Raw genomic sequence first — 19,632 nt, 5'->3', positions numbered from 1 at the left:
AGGGTGAGGGTTGTTATGCTTACAATCCCCATCCCTGAGACCAGCTATGTAAGGATTTCATTCTGTGATGACCAAGATGGAGGATGACATTTTCACCTGTACTTGTTTTTTTGTTTGTTTTTATAACATTTGGTGGAGAGAGAGAAGGAAAAAGGGCTGTAATCGACCTCCATTTGGTCTCTTATCTAAAATGAAAATTTGTGGCAACTCCAGGATGTGCTAATTAATAAGCCTGGGGTTAAAGTCTGACTTTTTCTGGAACCATGAGACAGACATATGAGGAAATTAGTTCACTCATGAAGAAAAATCACAGCCGTTCTTTTTGAAGTCTCAAGTGAGAATTGGACTGATATTAAGAATACAAAACATAACTTGTCCAAAAGTTTCCTCTTTATTTACTATATTATGGTACCAAGTCTACAATACAACAGCTTTCCAGGGTGGGAAGTTGGATTTGGAAGCCCATGTCTAAAAAGGGACCAAAATAAATGATTGTATATGGAGGAGGAAAAGTCATGCCTTTGGATTAAGCTTCTATAATCCCACTGAGAGACAATGGTCTGATAGACATTCTCCTCGGTAATACAATGAAGCTTTTCAGTCCATAAATCATCATTGCTGCAGATCGCAGCTAGCAATCTGAGGTCTGATTTATTAGCTTGACAATCTCTGTTAGGATTAAAGCCTTATTTTCAAAACAGCTCTCATACGTTGCGAGTGTCCAACTCACCAAATTTAAGCTGTGCTCTGTGCTAAAAGTTATTTTCTAAGAACTCCAACGGGGACTATAATACTAGGGATGAGATATTGAAAAATTGAGTTTAGCACAGGTCATTAATTCCACTAGAGAGAGTGAATAAATTGAATTGAGTTGAAATATCAAGTGTAAAGCTGTTTGGATTTAAAAAGGTGAGTCTGTACTCTTCAATTATACTTCATTCAAATATCCAGCCACTGAGTATTTCACTGGGTACCTCTTCAGGTGGTCCTTTCTATTCTTTCCAAAACATAATGGGTTGTGAGTCCATCTTTCTTCAGACCACCAGGCCTGGAAAGGGGTGTCTCACTAAACACTGTTGTCATTAATGGATTTCTCACAATATTTTGATTGACCTTAAGCACTGCTTCCTCTTCAGAGACAAACACAAAAACATTACCCTTTATCATCAATCCAGCTCATTTTAGTAAAGCAAGGTTCTTCCTATGTAGTTACAAAATTCTTGTTTTCATGGGACCTCATAGATGGCTTTTAACAAAGATTTGGAAATGCTGATTTATATTGGAAAGGGAATTCAGTTGGATCAACCTTTGCCTTGTCGGAATGTTCCTGAATCTCAGATTTCATGTAGATTGGCTTCCCTATTGGTCCACGTTGGTGCAGCAGGAGGGAAAGCAACAACATGATTACGTTAATTTTTGAACATGTCACAAAGGAGTTTTTCCATGGGTGTGTTTCCTATGGTTCTACGAAAAAAGAGGAGCTCAATGCGGTCAGAAGAAATAAATCTCAGAGAGGGTAGAAGCAAAAGGAGTTTCCCAAACCTGGAAAAGAGACATCATTGGTTACTAAGGTCATTGCCCTTATGAAGGTTTGACCAGAAAAATGCTTACAGTAAAAACATACTGTTTAGATTAGTCCAAATCATCAGCAAAACCTTGAAGAAGAGGGAACAGGATGGAAAGATCTACAAAACTGCAGCAGCACTATACTCAAGTGTTAGAGCTTTGCTTTACGAGACTTTATTTACTCCACTCAAGAAATATTTCTGGGGGAAAAATTAAGCTGCTCTGAACTATCCCCACTACAGTCACAGTGCAAATGCTCAATTGGTGAAGGTGAATTACTCTAAAACAAGGAGGGATTAGAAATGCTGTGATGTGTGTGGGGATGCAAGCCCATTGTCACTGGGAGCAACTTAGAACGAATACTCCTCACAAACAACCTGCTCCCAGGACCTGGGCAGTGGATCTGTGGAGAAACACTCCACAGAAAGGACACAAAGGGCAAGTGGGCAAGGAAAGATCCAACTATACTGAGACCCACTGACTGTACTGAGGATTTATTAAGCACCCACTGCATATCAAGTGTTGTGGTAGGTCTTAAGAATGTAAAAACAAAAAGAACACGACCCTTGCCCTCAAAGAGATTGTATTCCATCCAAATGACTAAAAAAGGGTGGTAGTGATCCCTCCAAAGCCAAAGACAAACATCTTTGATGTAAAAATAGAAAATCCTGGCCAGCTTTCATACCTCACAGGTTGGCTGGGATAATGCATCTTGTTGTGCTGACCCAGCATCACTTGAGACTGGTCCTGCAAATTCTCCACCTGCTCAGGATCCTTCAGGCCCCGAGTCTCTATGAAAAAGAAGCACCAAATGAGGAAAAGGAGGAAGGAGAGGAGGAGGATTAAGAGAGGGAGGAAGAGGAGGAGGAGGAAGCTCCTTCCGTGTTCCTCCCAAATACAATCCCAAATAATGAATAAACAGGAACTATGAAGGAGCTCCTATGTCTGCAGAGCAACACAAAGCTAAGAAAACTTGGGTCAAGAGCAGTCGTTGAACTTTTCCACTGTGGCCCAATACTTTTCAACATAATTCTTACAATTAGAGCACTGGGATTTAAGTGTTAGACTTGGAGTTGAAAGACCTGAGTTGGTTCATCAATCTCAGCCTCAGTTTCAATAAAATGGGTGACTTTGAGTAGCAAATGAGATATTTGTATAGTGTTTTGCAAGCCGAAAGAACTGTCTAAATGCTAACTGTAGGCAGAAAATATTTTTCTTCCCAGATTTAAAACTCTATAATATTCTTTTTGAATGCCTTTTATAATTAAAAGTGACTGTGTTGGTTTGGGAACATAAAAAATATGTATTATATATAAGTTGCCTTGTTTATAAAGAAATTATTTAATACACTAAATGTGCCATAAGTAAAAAATAAAAAGAATAGGTTATTCAGATAATTACAAATGTAATCCTGATAGTATGTGGTGTTTTATCAATGGCTAGGTGGCCCTGGACAAACCACTTAACCCCATCTGCTTCAGTTTCCTCATCTGTAAAATGATCTGGAGAAGGAAATTGCAAACCACTCCAGTATCTTTGTCAAGAAAACTCAAATGGAGTCAAAAATAGTCAGACATGACTAAGACAACAAGACCTAAAGAATATAGGTAAACTGTTAATCATCTGTCTTAGTAGCTAACTCTGAAGTTAGATAGCTCATATTTGCATAAGACATTCAAGTTTCCAAAGCATGGATTATCCATTTCATTTGATTCTCACAAAAACCCCATGAAGCATGTGCTATCACTATCCCCATTTTATATATTAGGAAATTAACTGAAACTGACTGGCTTTATCCAGCATCATATACCTTTAAAATGTTTTCGGTGAATGAATGTGAACTCAGTTTTTTCTGATTGACACCACTTAATCCATCTGCCTGCAGATAGCCGTCATCCTAGATGGCTAGGTAGTTACTTTAAGTACTAAGCCTATTTTACATATGCTGGATTCTACAGACCCAAAGTCCTACAGCTCTCCAGGATGAATCAAATTTATTTTGAACTTGTAAATAAAAAAGTTTGCCAAGTTATAAGAAACAATTTCTTCGTTTGTTAAAAAGATGGTCTCTATGGTCCTCTCCAGCTCTAAAGTACATAATCTTCTGGGGCCAATTAAACACAATTTTGAACAGAAGCCCGGCAATATTCTGGGTTGTTTTGGTTTTGTTTGTTTGTTTTTTAAGTTCTGACTTCTCAATCAAGTTTATTCAACACTATCTAATAGATAGAGCCTTATTTTCAGAAGAGTAGTTAAGGAAAGGAAAAGAGAAGAAGAAGAGGGGAATCCTCCTTCAATATAGCATGGGCCATAGAGAGCTTGAAAGGAGCCATTTGTCCAGTCTTCTGAGTCATTTGCTCTTAATGGCTCATGGCTCCTGCTCCTCTGCAGCCTTTATTTTGATCATGACTTCTGAAAACAAAATTTCTCCCAAGTAGAAACAGCCCCATCTCTCGGCTCACATGTGTTTTTCCAAACAGAAAAGCAGAATGGCTTTGAAAATTATGTGCAATATTTTTTACATTGTTTTAAAAAAGTAAATAATGTAAAATGGAAATTCATGGCTTTATATTGAATTCTCTTATGTTCTACTGTGTACATGGAAATTTTTTTGTCTTTTTGTATTTAAGTTCACAATTAGTATTTTTAATGTAGGAAAAATAATTATGAAAAGGTGACACTTTATCTGAAATGAAGCTTAGGGCTATATAGGCAAGTTAGATAGCTCCTATGCCTGTTTCCTTACCTATAAACCAAGGAAAATGAACTAGATGATCTCTAAGGTTCCAGCCAGACTTAAATCTATGCTCTTGTGGTTCTAGTGACTTGAAATCATTGATGTCCTCACTTATCTGCAATCTTCTAACTCCAAATCTAGGCTGTTTTCCACTGCCCAACGCTGCCTCTAAGGCTCCCTTCTGCCTCTTTTGATGTGAATAATTCTGATAGTATTGGGGACAATAACTGAAGACTCTCATCATTATCTGGACTAATGTGCATTTTATCTTGAGGAGAGAAGGTATAAGACAAAATGGGTGATAATCTTAGGACCCCCAGTTCTTTTTTTAGGACCTCCAGTTCTAAAAGAACCCCAATTTTTACTTGGAGAGTATACACACACAAGGTAAAAAAGGTGATTTGGGACTTCTGAATTTCTCTTTCCAGATTCCTCTCCTATCCCATCTTCCCTTTCCCGGCCTGCCCCTATTCTACTAATGGGAGTTTTCAGCCTAAGGATGGCTGGTCAAACTAACTCTATGGAACTCAGTTCTCAAGTAAAGGCTTTAAAAGAGAAAGAAGGGAACAGGAACCTTGTCCAGGGCGGGAATAATGGAAATCCCAAACGCCTGAGAATTTGTCCTGGGAAGCAGCTTCCCAGGCATTCATATCTTTCCTTTCTTTTCCTACTTGACCAAACACTCACCTGTAGTCCATGGGTATTTAATAGTTTGAATACATGTCATGGACCCCTTTGGTAGTAGAGTAAAGCCTATAGACTGCTCCTCAGGGTTATGTTTTAAATTCATATTATAAACTGCATAATATGACAAAGAAAACCAATTATATTGAAACTCAGTTATCAAAATATTTTTTAAAATTAAGATTCATGAACTATGGGAGCTGAGTGTGGACAACATAGCATTTCCACTCTTTCTGTTGTTTGCTTGCATTTTTATTTTCCTTCTCAGGTTTTTTTCTTTTTAGATCCAATTTTTCTTGTGCAGCAAGATAATTGTATAAATATATATATGTATATTGGATTTAACATATACTTTAACATATTTAACATGTGTTGGACTACCTGCCATCTAGGGAAGGGGTGGGAGGAAGGGGGGGAAAAGTTGGAACACAAGGTTTTGCAAGGGTCAATGCTGACCCTTGCATAGGTTTTGTAAATAAGAAGCTATAATAAAATTTTTAAAAATTAAGATTCCTGAATTCCAGGATAAGAACCCCTACTGTGAACCTAGCTCAGGGAGCAAGGGGGGGCGGTCTCAAGGACCACAAGGTGCATCTAACCCAGTGGCCATGATGTTGCCTTTTTACCTCACGGCTGGGGATTTCAGTGATACCTAAATTAGCCCAGAAGAAGGAGTCCTTCTTTCAAGAAACTACTCTACTACAGCCACATACCTCCAGGCCCACCTGAAGACAGTCAGCTGTCAGTCTCCCTGCTTCTAGGTTGGTGGGGACATGGAGGAGGTGGGGACATGGAAGACAAGGGAGGGGTACAACCCGGTGGCTATGGGGAGGGTGCAAAGCCGCTGGGTCTGTGGGCAGCTTCAGAGCAGGAGGCAACAGACACGGGGAGTGAAGCGGAGGATGTTCTTTCCTCAAGCAATGACAAAGGTGCCTGTTTTTCCGAAGGTGTTGGGAGTCCTCTGGCCTTCACCTGATTTCCCAGTGACCAAGTCTGGCTCCTGCCTACCTGGTTTGAAGAGGACGAGAGCCTTCATGCATGCAAACTCAGTGGGGTCCACTGTGAGCGACTTAAACCGAGCAATGGTTTCCTGAAGAATCTGAGTCTCGATTGGAGTGCTCATGAGCTTTCCCTGAATGCCAGGGGTGGGGTCTGGCACAGACAGCAGTGGGCAGCTCTCCAAGGGCAAAGACCATTGGATGGCACACAGAAGGAACAGCTCACTCCAGGCCTCCTCCAGCAAAATAACCTATGGAATAGAAACGTTTCTAAGATCTTCCAAGGAATACAAAAGCCGCTGAGCCAGTCAGCTGCCGAACCCATGGGCCCACTGCTGTTGGCTCTGGGCGACTGCCTGGGGAACTTCAGACAGAAGTCCTCCCTCTGCTGGCCCCCAGGACCCACCTATCACCCACGGGTTGTCCTGGTGCCCTTTCAGAAAGGGGATGGGTGAGGGACAAGGGAGATGAGAAGGCGGCAAGATAATGGTGATTGAGGTAGAAATGCGAGATTAGGAGGCTCCCAAATTGGCTGAAAAATGAATTTAAGATAAAGAAATGGCCAGTGAAGCCATGGTGTATGGCTTCTTCCAGAACCTCTCTTATTGAAGTGAACTCATGGCCCATGGGGGCTGCTCAGCAAAACATTTGACAGCCTCTTGGGCTATTCCGTTTGTTCTCTGAAGGGCAGAGGATAGTGTATACTCAGGCATTTTAAGAACTGGATGAACAGTTCAGGAATAATCAATGATGATGGGATATCAGTTTTGGAGGAGGTCGGCAGTGGAGTGTCCCAGAGATCAGTGAATGTGCTTTTTACATTTTTATTAATGGTATAAATTAATAATTATTATAAAAATATAAATATTAAAGGTATAACTAGATACTACATTTGTCAAACTCACAGGTGACAGCAAGCTTAGGGGATCATGAAGTCAGGATTCAAATAGATCGTGACAGAGCAAAATGATGGAACAAATCAGATGAGATTAAATTTGAGAGGGATACATGTAAAATCGGATGCTTGGTTCAAAAAATTAATTTCACAAATATAAGATGGGGTAGGGAAAGGACTATGCAGACATTTGTTTGAAAAACACTCAGGGAAACCTGGGGGAAAGTGCATAAGCATTTTTGAAGTAAAGGAGGCAGAAACTGAATAATTTTTATGGGGGCAGAGAAGGAGGGGAAGGGGAGAAGAGGGGACAGAGAAAGGGAGAGGGGGAGGGGAAAGGAAGGATAATTTGGGGTCTTCAAGTACACTAAAAACTCAACATAATTCGACAGTAGGACAGGGCAGCTGAAGAAGCCAATATGACCTTAAGTTGTTACAGAGTCCAAAGTTATGGATGTGATTGTAGATTTACCACTCGGGAATCTGAAAAGCCTTTTTGTTCAACTCCCTCATTTTACAGATGAGAAAACTGAGGCAAACAGAAGTAACAGGATTACAAAGCTAGCAAGTGTCTGAGCATTTGAACTCATGAAGATGAATTTCATTCTTGTCTTTGTACCCCCCGCACTTTACACATAGGAACTTGCTAAATTAAACTGACCAAAATGTCAAGGGGATCAAAGAACATGAATGAATGAAGAAAAATAGTTTAAGTACTTCCCGTATGCCAAACACTCTTCTCAGCCCTGGGCATTCAAATGGACAAAGACAATCCTTCATTTCAAGATCACATTCTAACTGGAGCAGGCGAGTCAGGTGGGTCAGATGAGCATCCTTTGAAAGGGGATGCTAGTCTTGGAGAAGAGAAGGTTTAGGGAAAGCTTGGCTATCTTTAAATATCTGAGGGGCCATTGTGTGGAAGAGGAATTGGATTTCTTGGCCAGGGAACAGAACCAGAAATAGTGGGTGGAAATCAGAAAAGCAGATTGAGGTTGGAAACATAGAAGACACTTCCTAACAATCAGCCCTCTCCTAAAAAGGAATGGGAGATGGTGTCCTGCCCTCATCTCAGGTCTTCAACGAGAGTCTGAACGGAGGCTTGGAGATGTTCTCGACAGCAGTCTTAGACGTCCCTGCCAGCTTTTATGTCTGGTGATTCCCAGAGGACGTATTTCTGTCCTGCTTCTGACTTTGAAATCCAAAATCCTAAGCTTTTTCTGGGGATTTTTCTCTCTTTTCACCTTCCTTATTTGCCCTTCTGCAGGCTAGTTAATAGTAAGTAGCAGGAATCTATGGATCCCTCCCAGGGATGGTGGTCCCTATAATCAAGAAGCATCTCTTGATAGACAGCCACCGGCTGCTGACAGATCTCAGGAGCATCACTCTCCCTGAGTCGTACACCTCTTGATTGATAACATTTTTTTTCATCGATCATGTGCCTAAAAGATGTGTCACCTCAGTTAAACCCTGGGATTGTCTCTTCCCCAAGAAATACACATGTAGTCTCTGGTTGACAATTTATGGGCAATGCTAGCCCGTGGTCAGCACATGTAAGTCCCCAAGCATCTCCACAGACTGATCCAGTGGTGGATACACCCTAGCCACATAACTCACAACCAAGAGTTTGGGGGCTTGGGGTATAGGGAGGAAAGGGGCTCACCCAAGGGACATCCACCGTTGAGGGGGAGAAAGCAGAGTAGGATAATATTTTCATGACCAAATTATGATGCACTGGTTTGCTGGATTTGGAATTATGATGATAGATTCTTTTAAGTGGTCTCTCAGCTTTGAAGAGAACAAAACTCCAAGCACCATGGCCTACCCGCTATGGATGCTAATCCAGATGGTAATAATACAAACTCTCTTTAAAATGAAATCTTGGTGGGGAGATGATTTGGGAGGCGGTGGCGACTCCTTTGGAATCGGGAAAAGCAGTAGGGCTTCTGGAAGAACAGGTGTGGCTTTACCCCAAAATTTACCTGGTCTCTGAAGGGCAGGTTAGAGAATACGGGGAGGTTCTTCGCCCACTTCACAGCCATGAAGAGCAGGCGAGCAGACGTCTCATAGATACTCTCAGGGCTGCTAGAAGGGTACGAGCCCTGCTGGTCATCAGCCAAGGGGCGTTCTGGTTCATTGCTTGTGACATCCACATTCTCATCAACTGCAGAGAGAAAGGACAGCTAGATGTTGCCTACAGTCCCTCCTTCTGGCTGGGTAACTCTAACAACATGTTCCACTGCACTCCATAACAGGTCCATAAATACACCCTCTAAGATGTTCTCCTCCTGCCTTCCCAATTTCAGTTAAAAATTCCATTTATCACTGCCAGTAACCCAGGTCAAAAAATGCCCTCTTTTTTCCTCCTTGTCTACAGAGCTTGAACTAGGGATAGATTAGGTACCTGAAGGCAAAGAGAAGAAATTAATATGTATACATACGAAGGAGTCTTTTAAAAAATCTAAATGACATTGCTTTGTAACCTAGAGGTTACACCGCACAGAGCTGTTCATTTTCTGCAAACTAGGGGTAGCCAGTTAGCAGTGGACAGAGTGAGTGGAGAGACTCATCTTCCTGAGTTTATTTAATCCCGTTTGCCTCAGTTTTCTCATCTGTAAATGAGTTGAAGAAGGGAATGGCAAATCACTCCAGTATCTTTGCCAAGAAAACTCCAAATGGGATCATGAAAAGGCTAAACAACCACTTACATCTACCATGGATCTCTTTATTGCCCTTTGAGTAACCTTCAATTTGTACTCCTCTGAAATGGTGGTCCCAAATGGATAGCCTTAAGCTAGCTAGATGCATAGTGAATAGAGTGCTGGACTCGAAATCAGGAAGACCCGAGTTCAAATGCAGCCTCAGACACTTTCTAGCTCTCTTTTTCTCAGTTTTTTCATCTGTAAAATCAGGATATACACCTCAGAGTCAGGATCAAATGCAATAATATATGCAAAATACTTTGCAAACCTTTAATGACATAAAATGGTAGCTATCTGTCTGATGTTATAACATCATCAGAAGAATATCATTTTATAAATGTATTTGGCAGCAGGAAGTAGCTTGTGATCATTGAAAGTGATCATCACTATGAAATTTATAAATTATAATCTAGCATGGCATCCTCCCACTAAATTCCAGGCCTAGCTCATGCTTGTTGTGAGTTATTCATTCAAGTGAGATATTTTTAGAGTACCTAGTACTTACAGTGACTGACACTGTTTAATAGTAGGTGTTTAATAAATTCTAGTTTCCTTCTTTTCCTCCCTCCCTTCCTCCTAACCTCCCTCTCTCCCTTCTTTCTCCCCTTCCTTTTCTAATTCCTTTCATCCCTTTCTTTCCTTCCTTCCTGTCCTTCCTTCCCTGTCCTTCCTTCCTTCTTTCTTTCCTTCCTTCCTTTTCTTTCTTCCTTCCTTCCTTCATCTACCTAGTCTATGTGTCTACAATATTTAAGCTAATGAACTAATTAAATCCAATATCACATCATTAAGCCTCTTTTTAATCCATTTGGCTTTTCATTTGGCAGTTCATATAATTGCCACTTCTATTTTTCTGGAGAGTCCATGGTATATTGCTCTAGAGGTGCAAAAGTATTCTAGGATCTGTTTTAATCAGCATAACATCATCTCCAAGCAAGAGCATCCGGGGAACCTCATGTCCTTGGAGGATTAGCCTGTACTATGCGGTCTTTACGGAGAATGCCCTCTATGACCGAAGCCAGAGGTGAGCACATAGTTCTTGGTTTTATGCTTTGTCAGGGGTTTTGACAGAAGATTGCTTGGGGGGAGGGGCGGAGATCATGTTTGCTAGTTAACCAAGTAAAGAAACTTGAATAATTTTAGTCAAATGAGATAATATTCATAAGGTGCTTAGCACAAAGCCTAATACATAGTACAAGAACAATAGCTTGTTCTCTTTCTCCTTCCTTTCCTAGAGCTACACTTTTCTGTCTCTCTCTTTTGTGTGTGTGTATATGTATATGCATATATGTGTACATATCTGTACTTGTGTGGTATCAATCATTTTGCAAACTTTAAACTTCTGTATAAATGGTAGCTATTACTACTATTACTCGCAGGTAAGCAGAACTGGGATTAGAACTTGCGTTTCCTTTCCACTGCATCCCAAGCAAAGCCAACTGGAGAGAGACATGATGGAGAGATGTTACTAGTTACCAGTGGTAACTAGTGCACATCAGTAAAAGATATTAAGAACAGTACTAACTGGAGAGGAAGAATGCTAGGGATGATTTAAGAGTAAGGAATTACACACAGTCCTGGGATATATGAAATATTAAAAGACTCAAGGAAAAATCTCCAGTTCATTGAGTAGATTCTCTATCAAGGAAGATTCTTAGAAAGATATGAATAAGAATTGCATGGGATAAGAAGGCTTACAGTGTGGGGATTTCTACTGGCTAAAAGATTACCCCACAAATAAAATCCGTGAGAGATTCATCAAAGCCTTACTTAATCAATCAAGTCTCATGTTTTACAGAGAAGGTTCAGAGCCCTTGGGTCAACAGTATGAGAAGGAGCCATTTTTTCCCAAACTTTGCTTAGGATTCACAAAGGCCCTCTCTGCTCACTCCCGCCTCTCGTGCTCTGTAACATCCAATCGTTTAGTGCCCGTGTTCTATTGATTTCACCTCCATCCACTCTTTCCTTTCTTCCCACCCCAGCCCCAGAGTTTGACCATAAGATCACAGAAGAGCCCTCAGAGACCATTTGATCAAAGTCCCTCATTTTACAGTACAGGACACTGAGGGAGACTTGGCCCACATCACCCTCCCACCGACCATCTTCTCGCGGGGACCTGAGAAGTCTCCTGAGGCGCAGCTTTGATTATGTCCGTTTTCTGTTCAAAGACCATCAGTCTTAAGGGGAAACTAACCCAACATTCAAGACTCTCCGCAAACTGCCTCCAACCTGCCACCTCAGGCTTTATTTACGGACTCCCCTTTGTGTCCAGTTGCTGAACTGGACGCTCTCCCAGCTCCTTCCCCCATCTCTCGCTTTGGGCCTCCCGTCTACCTTCCTTTTTTCCACCGGGCAAAGTCTCTCAAGATCCGGCTTGGCTGTTATCTCTTCCGTAAAACATTCCACGATCCTATAGTTCAAGCAGGGGTCCTCAAACTTTCTAAACAGCGGCCAGTTCACCGTCCCTCAGACTGTGGGAGGGCCGGACTCTGTCTCCGCCCCTCAGCCTATAACCCCGAGGGTGCATAAAGGTCCTCGGCGGGCGCGTCTGGCCCCGGGCTGTAGTTTGGGAACCCCTAGTTCAAAGCTTCTAAAACTATGGCCCCACGTGGGGCCGTATAACTGAATGTGATTTATTGTTAGTGAATGCTTGATGGGGGATACCTCTGCACCTGGGGTATACCTCGGAGAAAAGGGCCGAGGGCGGCACAGGTTTAAGAAGCCCCGCTCGGTGACCGGTGACCGCGCCCCCGACTCTCTCTTGCTTTATTCCTCCCTCCCTCCTTCATTTATCGCACCCGAGCTGCAGAGTCCTGGCGGGGACGGGCTGCAGTCTTCACTTTGGAGGAAAGCTGTCCAGTACTTCTGCATTTATCTTGCACTCCCGTTAGATTTTGAGTTCACTAAACTCAGAGACTATGTCCATATTTCCAAGACCAGGCGTTAGTAAATGCTTATTAACTGAACTAGGCCCGTCCGCAGGGGAAAGGGGCGCAGCAGCTCCGTGCAGCAGCTAGTGAACTTGACCGTGGGAAGACGAGGATTGACCGGGGCAGCCCGAGGGCCCTCGGGGCTCTGCGCCACTCACCGTCCTCTGGTTCCAGCTTCGCACACGTCTCAGCCGTCATGAGACTGGCCAGGAAGCGGTGGTTTCCGGGGGGCGTCAGAGCTCGGGCCCCGGGGGCCGCGGCTCCGGAGGCGGAGGCGGGCCCCCGGAGGCCCAGCACAATGGGACTGGCGGGCTGGGGGCCGGCTCGGGAGGTGGCGAGGCGCTCGGGCCTGAGGCTGGGCTCCAGCTCGATGCTGTCCAGGCGGACCTGAGCTGTGCTGCGGGGCTGGCGCTCGTTCTGCACGGCTGGGGGAACCAAGAGCGGGGGAGTCCCCTTCTCGGGACCTAATCACCACAAGCCCGGGGGTCTGGCTGAGGGCCCCGCAAGGACGAGGGCTCAGCGCCCCCGCCCGGTGAAGGCCCCAGTCTGCCTGGCCCTCCCGCCCCGGGGCCCTCCCGCACTCACCATCTTTGTTCATCCCCGACTGCAGACACTTCCTCAGGCGGCAGGCCTGGCACTGGTTTCTGTGGGCCTTGTCCACGGGGCACGTCCCGGAACCCGCCTGGCATCTGCGGGGCGGAGAGAAGCTCCCTGAAGTGGGGGCCCTCTCCGTTCTCTCCTTGCACGCTCATGGCCCGCACCGGGCCTGGCACGTAGTAGGCGCTTTTGTAGCGCGTGGTGGTCCGTTAGAGAAGCAGCGCCCGGCTCTGCGGCCTCCATCCGCTCCCCACAGAAGGACCCGGGCCAGGGACGGCCGGATCTGGGGCAAGGAGTTTTATCGGGGGGATCCCGGCTGCCGGCCGGGGCGCTGAGGGAGAGGCCAGGCCGCAAAAACCCCACCACCTGCCTTTCCCCAAGGGTCTTCCGGAGACCCCCCGCCGACCCGCGGCGCCTTCCGGCCGCTCACCTGTAAATGAGCTTCCTCCTCACGCTTCGCTTGAAGAAGCCACTGCAGCCGTTGCAGGCGTAGATGCCGTAGTGCTTCCCGCTGCTGCTGTCCCCACACACTCTGCACAGCAGCCCCGGACTCAGACCTGGAGGGAGGAGGGGGGCGGCGCTGTAGGCCCGAGCGGCCTGTCTCCCAGAGACCCTGCGGGGGATCTTCTCTCTGGGATCTGGGGGCCAGGGCTCGGCCCAGTCAGGCCTCGGAGCCAGAGTTAGGCCCCCTCGTGATTCAGGGAGAGCGAGTCAGTGTTAGGGAGATGGGTGACGCGGCGGCCTAGTGGCTGCAGAACCAGGCCTGCGCCTTCTTCCCACGGCCCTGGGACCCTGTTTGCCGCAGTTTCCCCATCTGTAAAATGAGCTGGAGGAGGAAAGGGCAGACCCCCTCGCATCTATGACCCAAACGGGGTCATCGGAGCCCGACAGGATTCCACAAGAACAATGCCAGCGTCAGACCCTTGGTAGCTGGGGGATCCTAGGGCAAACCATTTAAGAGCCCCGTGCCTCAGTTTCCTCCTGTGTAAAATTAGGAAATTGGACTCAGTGGCTCCCAGGAAGGGCCCTGCAGCTCTAACTCTCAGACCCCACGACCTGAGCTCGAGGCCATTCGAGCCAAGCCTCAACAGAGCTCTCAGAGCCCGGAAAGCGAACTCTTCTGGCTCTGTGGCTCAAAAACAGCCTGCTATTCCTATCCCTTTTTACAGCCGAGGAAACTAAGACTGAGAATAGTTAAGGTTTAGGGTCACCTAGCCAGTAAGTGCAATAATCTAACCATTACACATCAGCTTCCACAATGAGAACTACTAAAAGAAAGGGAGCCTTTTGGTGTGGAGGATGGAGGACTCAGGAGAAACATATAGAAGGGAGACTTAATTGTTGGGTCCCAATGGTGGAACCAAGAATAATAAAAGTTGCAGCAAGACAAACACAGGCTTGTTTTAGGAGGAAACTTCCTCATAATTAGAGGAGAATGAGTAGCTGGAGAAGCGGTAGCTCTTCATTATTAGGAGTCTTCTAGAGCATGATCATCCCTCAGGGAGGGTGCAATAAGAATGATTTTCTAGGTCTAGGGTGGACTCCATCACCCACGTTCCCTTCCAACTCTGGAATATCCAGAGCAGATGAGAGTTAGAATGATACATAAGTGTTCTCCCTGTTCTACTCAGAGAAAGGGGCTCAGAGAGGGATGGAGAAAACCATTAAGAGTATGGAGGAACGAGTCCCCACCCCCTCCCAGCTCTGAGTCCAGATTGAGGAGTGAGAACATCCAGAGCCATGACTAGCTTTCTTCACATCTGGGGCCAGCAGCAGCTTTTAAGGCAAATTCAGTTGTGAGGGAGATAATGAGCCTTGTCCCCATGGAGAAAAAAGAGGGCAGCAGGAACAGGAGGAAGGAATACCCAAGTTAACGCCAATGATGGAGGAGCCAGCTAGTGACTTTTAACTAGTTTTCAAAGCTAATTTAATTTTAGCTAACCATTCTTCTTGACATGTTTGCTAGGCTGATGAAGAAACTAAAGTGGGAAAACAGGAAGTTTTTAACAGTACTTATAGTACTATAATACTATATAATTTATTTTTTCCAATTACATAATTTTAGATCAGATAATTTTCAGCATTAATTTTTATAAGATTGTGAATTCCAATTTTTTTCTCCCTCCATCCCTCCCCATCCCCAAGACAGCAAGCAATCTGATATAGGCGATACATGTACAATTATATTAAATACATTTCGACATAAGTCATTGTCAGTTACCTTCTAGCTCCTTTGATGCCCTGTGACAAAGCCCCTATTGCCCCTTCTTAGCTCTGACTTTGAGGATATATCTACTGAAAGACCAGATGACATTAATGCCTTTCCTTTTCAGTGATCCAGACTTCACTCTTACAAACACATGCACACAGAGGGACAAACACAAATGCATTTCACGCCAGTATTCTCAGGAGCAGTGTGATACAATGGGCCCTGACTCTGGCACAGAACACTCGGGTTCCACGTCTGCCTGTGACGTTACTGTCTCTGGGACTTTGGACAAGCCATTTAACCTAGAGAAGGAGGCAGTCAGACCTCTTGTTTCCTCATCTAGAACATGAAGGGGTTGGACTACATGTCCTTGGGCCACTTCCAGCTCTAGGCCCATGATTCTGTAATTCTAAAGGTGCTATAGGGCTCTGAGTGTAAGAGGTCAAAAAATTAGGTTGTCATAAGTAGAAACACACAGTGAGTTCTTAAGTAACTATAGCATCTTATCAATGGTGACTTACATATAAGACGCGTAAGAGAGGCCCAAGTTCTAGCCTCCCTCCCCCATCATATTTGGGTTTTTATCCTATTTCCTTGTGTACCCATAGCATCTCTCTATTAGATCACAAAGCTGGTCAAAATAGCAACTTTGAAATTCTAATGTTTACACACTCTTTACCTAGAACAAAATTTTGTGCAGAGTAAAAGATTAACAAATATTTATTGATGAATTGAGATTTTAAGAAAAAAAATTTCCAAATACTATTTTATGAAAAATGATCAGCAGGATGATTTCAGAGAGGCCTGGAGAGACTTACATTAACCCACCTAGAGGTAGCTGGTGTTAATTCAACACTAGCTTAAAGAGTATATAAACTCTTGCTCTCAAGATAAATAAAAATTGCAAAGCAAATTTTTCCATTTTGCTCATGAAATAGTCAATTCACACTCTCGGTATTCATGAGAGCTGTATTCCAATAATCAATGACTATAGTAATCTAGTGTTGGATAAACCCCCAAACCCTAGTTTCTGGGGTAAGAATTCACTATTTGACAAAAATTACTGGGAAAACTGGAAAACAGTATGGCAGAAACTAGGCACTAGCATCTAACGCCAAGATAAAGTCAAAATTGGTTCATGATTTAGTCACAAAAAGTGATACCATAAACAAGTTAGGAGAACAAGGGATAGTCTACCTCTCAATGGAGAAGGAAGGAATTTATGGAGAAAGAAGAATTAAAGAACATTATGAAATACAAAATGGATAATTTTGATTTTATTAAATTGAAAAGGGTTTGTACAAACAAAACTAATACAGCCAAGATTAGAAGAGAGGCAGAAAACGGGGGGAAAGTTTTATATGTAAGGGTTCTGATAAGGACCTCATTTCTAAAATATATAGAGAATTGACTGAAATTTGTAAGAATACAACCCATTCTTCACATGGTAAGTGGTCAAAGGATATGAACAATTTTCAGAAGAAAAGATTAAAAATTTCTAGTCATATGAAAAAATGCTCTAAATCGCTATTGATTAGAGAAATGCAAATTAAGACAATCTGAGGTACCACTATACACCTCATAGATTGGCTAAGATGACAGGGAAAGACAATGATGAATGTTCGAAAACTGGGACACTAATACATTGTTGGTGGAGTTGTGAATTAATCCAACCATTCTGGAGAGCAATTTGGAACTATGCCCAAAGGACTATAAAACTATGCATACCCTTTGATCCAGCAGTGTTTCTACTGGGCCTGTATCCCAAAGAGATGTTAAAGGAGGTAAAGGGACCCACATGTGCAAAAATGTTTGCAGCAGCCCTTTTTGTAGTGGCAAGAAGCAGGAAACTGAGTGGATGCCCGTAAGTTGGAGAATGGCTGATAAATTATGATTTATGAATGTTATGGAATATTATTGTATAAGAAATGATCAGCTGGATGACTTCAGAGAAACCTGGAGAGACTCACATGAACTGATGTTGAGTGAGGTGAGCAGAACCAGGAGATCATTATACATAGCAACAAGATTATGTGATCAACTGTGATGGGTGTGATTCTTTTCAACAATGAGATGATTCAGGCCAATTCCAACAGATTTGTGATGGAGAGAGCCATCCAGAGAGAGGGCTATGGGGGCAGTCATATAGCAAGAACGCAGGTTATCAGGCAGGCAGTGGGACAGTCATGCTGGTATTCAGAGTGGTAAAGGGTCTAAGCCAGGGTAATTAACTTTTATATGTTGTGGCCCCTCATTTGATCCTTAAAACGGCTGTTGTTCTCCCCATTTTACAATAGAAACACTGATCAAATGACTTGCCCAGGATCATACTGCTGGTAAATGTCCGAAGTTAAAGCCTGAAGTCCTCCTCGAACAGGAGCTTAAGAGCAAGCAAGTCTAAATGGTTTGGGGTCTGTGAGCCATCCTCAGAGGTCTTTCCATGAGCAATGGACCCAAGAAGCACTGCAAGCGTACCTGCTACGAACCCACTCCCACGTATACATACACAGGTACACCCCCATTGCCAAGAAAGCAAAGATGGACAGTTACAAAGACAATGTCTTCTGTTATTATGCTTTCTTATGCTTTCTTAAAATGGAAATTTATTGTTATATATTTTTAATCATGATGTTCTGCTAGATACATAACATTGTTTTTTGATTGTTTTTCTTTTTCTATTTTGTTTTTTCGCATTTTGCATTTTAGTTATAAATAAATTTGTAAAAAGGGAAGAACTGTCCAAAAGGTAGGTACCATGGACACGTGTACTCAGAAAAGATCTGAAGTTCCTCTGCGCTAGACTTCTGGAGGATTTTGCACCATTTAACATTAAAACAGTTTAACAATAAGCTTGTGACCACTTTAAAGTAGATTTCCTTCGGGACTTCTGGAGTGGGGGAAGAGTTTCTTGATGCAAAAAAAAGAAAGAAAGAAAGACAGAAAAAGGCATCCCTCCCCTCCCCACATTTGGCTGCCGGAGAAGAGCGGGGATTTCCCTAGTGAGACAACACTGGAGGAAGAGGTGTCCATCATGTATGTGGCCTGCAGCCCTCCCAAGTGTAACTCAAACCAAATTAAATGCAGTTGATAACAATTTAACAAAATGACTAAAAATACAATAAGACATAGATAATGTTACTGTGTGATTTTCTAAGTCAATGTGCAGTTTGGAGGGATTTTTACCAATGGCTCGGTGATCTTCATCTCCATTTTTGGAGGGCTTGCTCCAGTCACCTAGTCTAAAGGCATTCTTGGAAAGCATTCTTGTCCACCCCACAGTATTCCTTCCTCCAGAATCCATCCACTTGTTATTTTATCCCAACCCTCACCCACCGAGGCAGAGGGGAGAGAGGTCTTCAGACAGGAGATGAGCAAATTTCTTACCTGTCTGCCTGTCCTCCCGATCCGGGGCTGTGGAGGGATCAGTGGGGGAAGCAGACATCCTTGAGCTCTGCAGGGAAGGAGGGCGGATCTCAGTGGGGAAGCCTTGAGAAAGTTCCCTTGTGCCACGGCCTAGGAGGGTCCAAAGGAGCCTGGGCCACCGGTCACCACTCTGCTTGGCTGTTTCTTGGAAACCTTCAGATTGCCCCCACCTCTGGCCTCCCAGCACTCAGAGGGAACCCCAGCATCCTTCCTACTATAAGAAACATGGGGGAATGGAGGGCCAGAGGGTCTGGCTTCCCATGCAGATACAACAAACAGAACGGGACTCAGAAGTCTGGAGGTATCCAGGCCTGGCTCCTCGGGGTTCAGAAACCCCTGAGTCTAGGAGAGGCTTCTGCCCCAAAGCCCGCGAGGGCCAGCTGCAGTCAGGCCCTCCTCTTTCTTTTTCCTTCCCCCTCTCCTCTGGGTTTCCACTCTGTCTCCACCACTAGCTTTCTCTCTCCCCTCTTTTTCTCCTCAGCCACCTTTCTTCTCCCCTCTGACTCTCGAGCTCTCCTTTCTGTCTTTCTGACCCTCCCTCCCTCTCTCTTCAGTCCTGTCTGTTTTCCTCTCTCTCCTATGCTGAGAAGGGTCCCTTATGCCTCCTGGCTATATGTGTGCATGTGTCTTGTTCGCTGGGCACTCAGGCAGGAAGATTACCTCCTAACCCCTTGTAAGCAGATGCCTGACTGTCATCCTCTTAATCTTTACTGTCTCTCCAAAGGTGGATCAATCAGCCACCCGACGAAGAATTAAAAAGGTGCTGAGACCCACCATGAGGCTCAGGGGTTGCCGGCCCACTGTAACCCTAGTCCCGGGGAAGCACCCAGGCCTGACAAAGGCATCGGGACCCTACCTACCCCCAGCCTGCTTTCTCCCCCAGTGCCCCTTCCTCCC

At 44.2% G+C, this 19,632-nt stretch overlaps 1 protein-coding gene across 1 annotated transcript; it reads right to left on the bottom strand.

Annotated features, from left to right (window-relative positions):
- Positions 1-371: 371 nt before the first annotated feature.
- NR2E3 (nuclear receptor subfamily 2 group E member 3) lies at positions 372-19,382 on the bottom strand. Its single transcript, XM_074296177.1, has 8 exons — positions 18,697-19,382; positions 13,534-13,660; positions 13,092-13,195; positions 12,665-12,931; positions 8,860-9,041; positions 5,996-6,236; positions 2,252-2,357; positions 372-1,542 (listed from the first exon to the last, which is right to left on the bottom strand). Exons 1-8 carry the CDS (start codon positions 18,752-18,754, stop codon positions 1,410-1,412), a joined length of 1,218 nt encoding a protein of 405 aa, XP_074152278.1. The 5' UTR covers positions 18,755-19,382; the 3' UTR covers positions 372-1,409.
- Positions 19,383-19,632: the final 250 nt, after the last annotated feature.

This window comes from Sminthopsis crassicaudata, chromosome 2 (assembly GCF_048593235.1).
Source record: "Sminthopsis crassicaudata isolate SCR6 chromosome 2, ASM4859323v1, whole genome shotgun sequence".
Taxonomy (NCBI): domain Eukaryota; kingdom Metazoa; phylum Chordata; class Mammalia; order Dasyuromorphia; family Dasyuridae; genus Sminthopsis; species Sminthopsis crassicaudata.
This window is presented reverse-complemented; position numbering and strand designations above follow the sequence as displayed.

Excerpts from the sequence above, each read along its gene's own strand:
- NR2E3 (XM_074296177.1), bottom strand. The coding sequence starts at position 18,754 with ATGTCTGCTTCCCCCACTGATCCCTCCACAGCCCCGGATCGGGAGGAC. Across the intron at positions 12,932-13,091 it reads GTCGGGGATGAACAAAGATG|CCGTGCAGAACGAGCGCCAG; the intron begins GTGAGTGCGGGA and ends TGGTTCCCCCAG. Across the intron at positions 9,042-12,664 it reads GAAGCTGGAACCAGAGGACG|TTGATGAGAATGTGGATGTC; the intron begins GTGAGTGGCGCA and ends TTCTCTCTGCAG.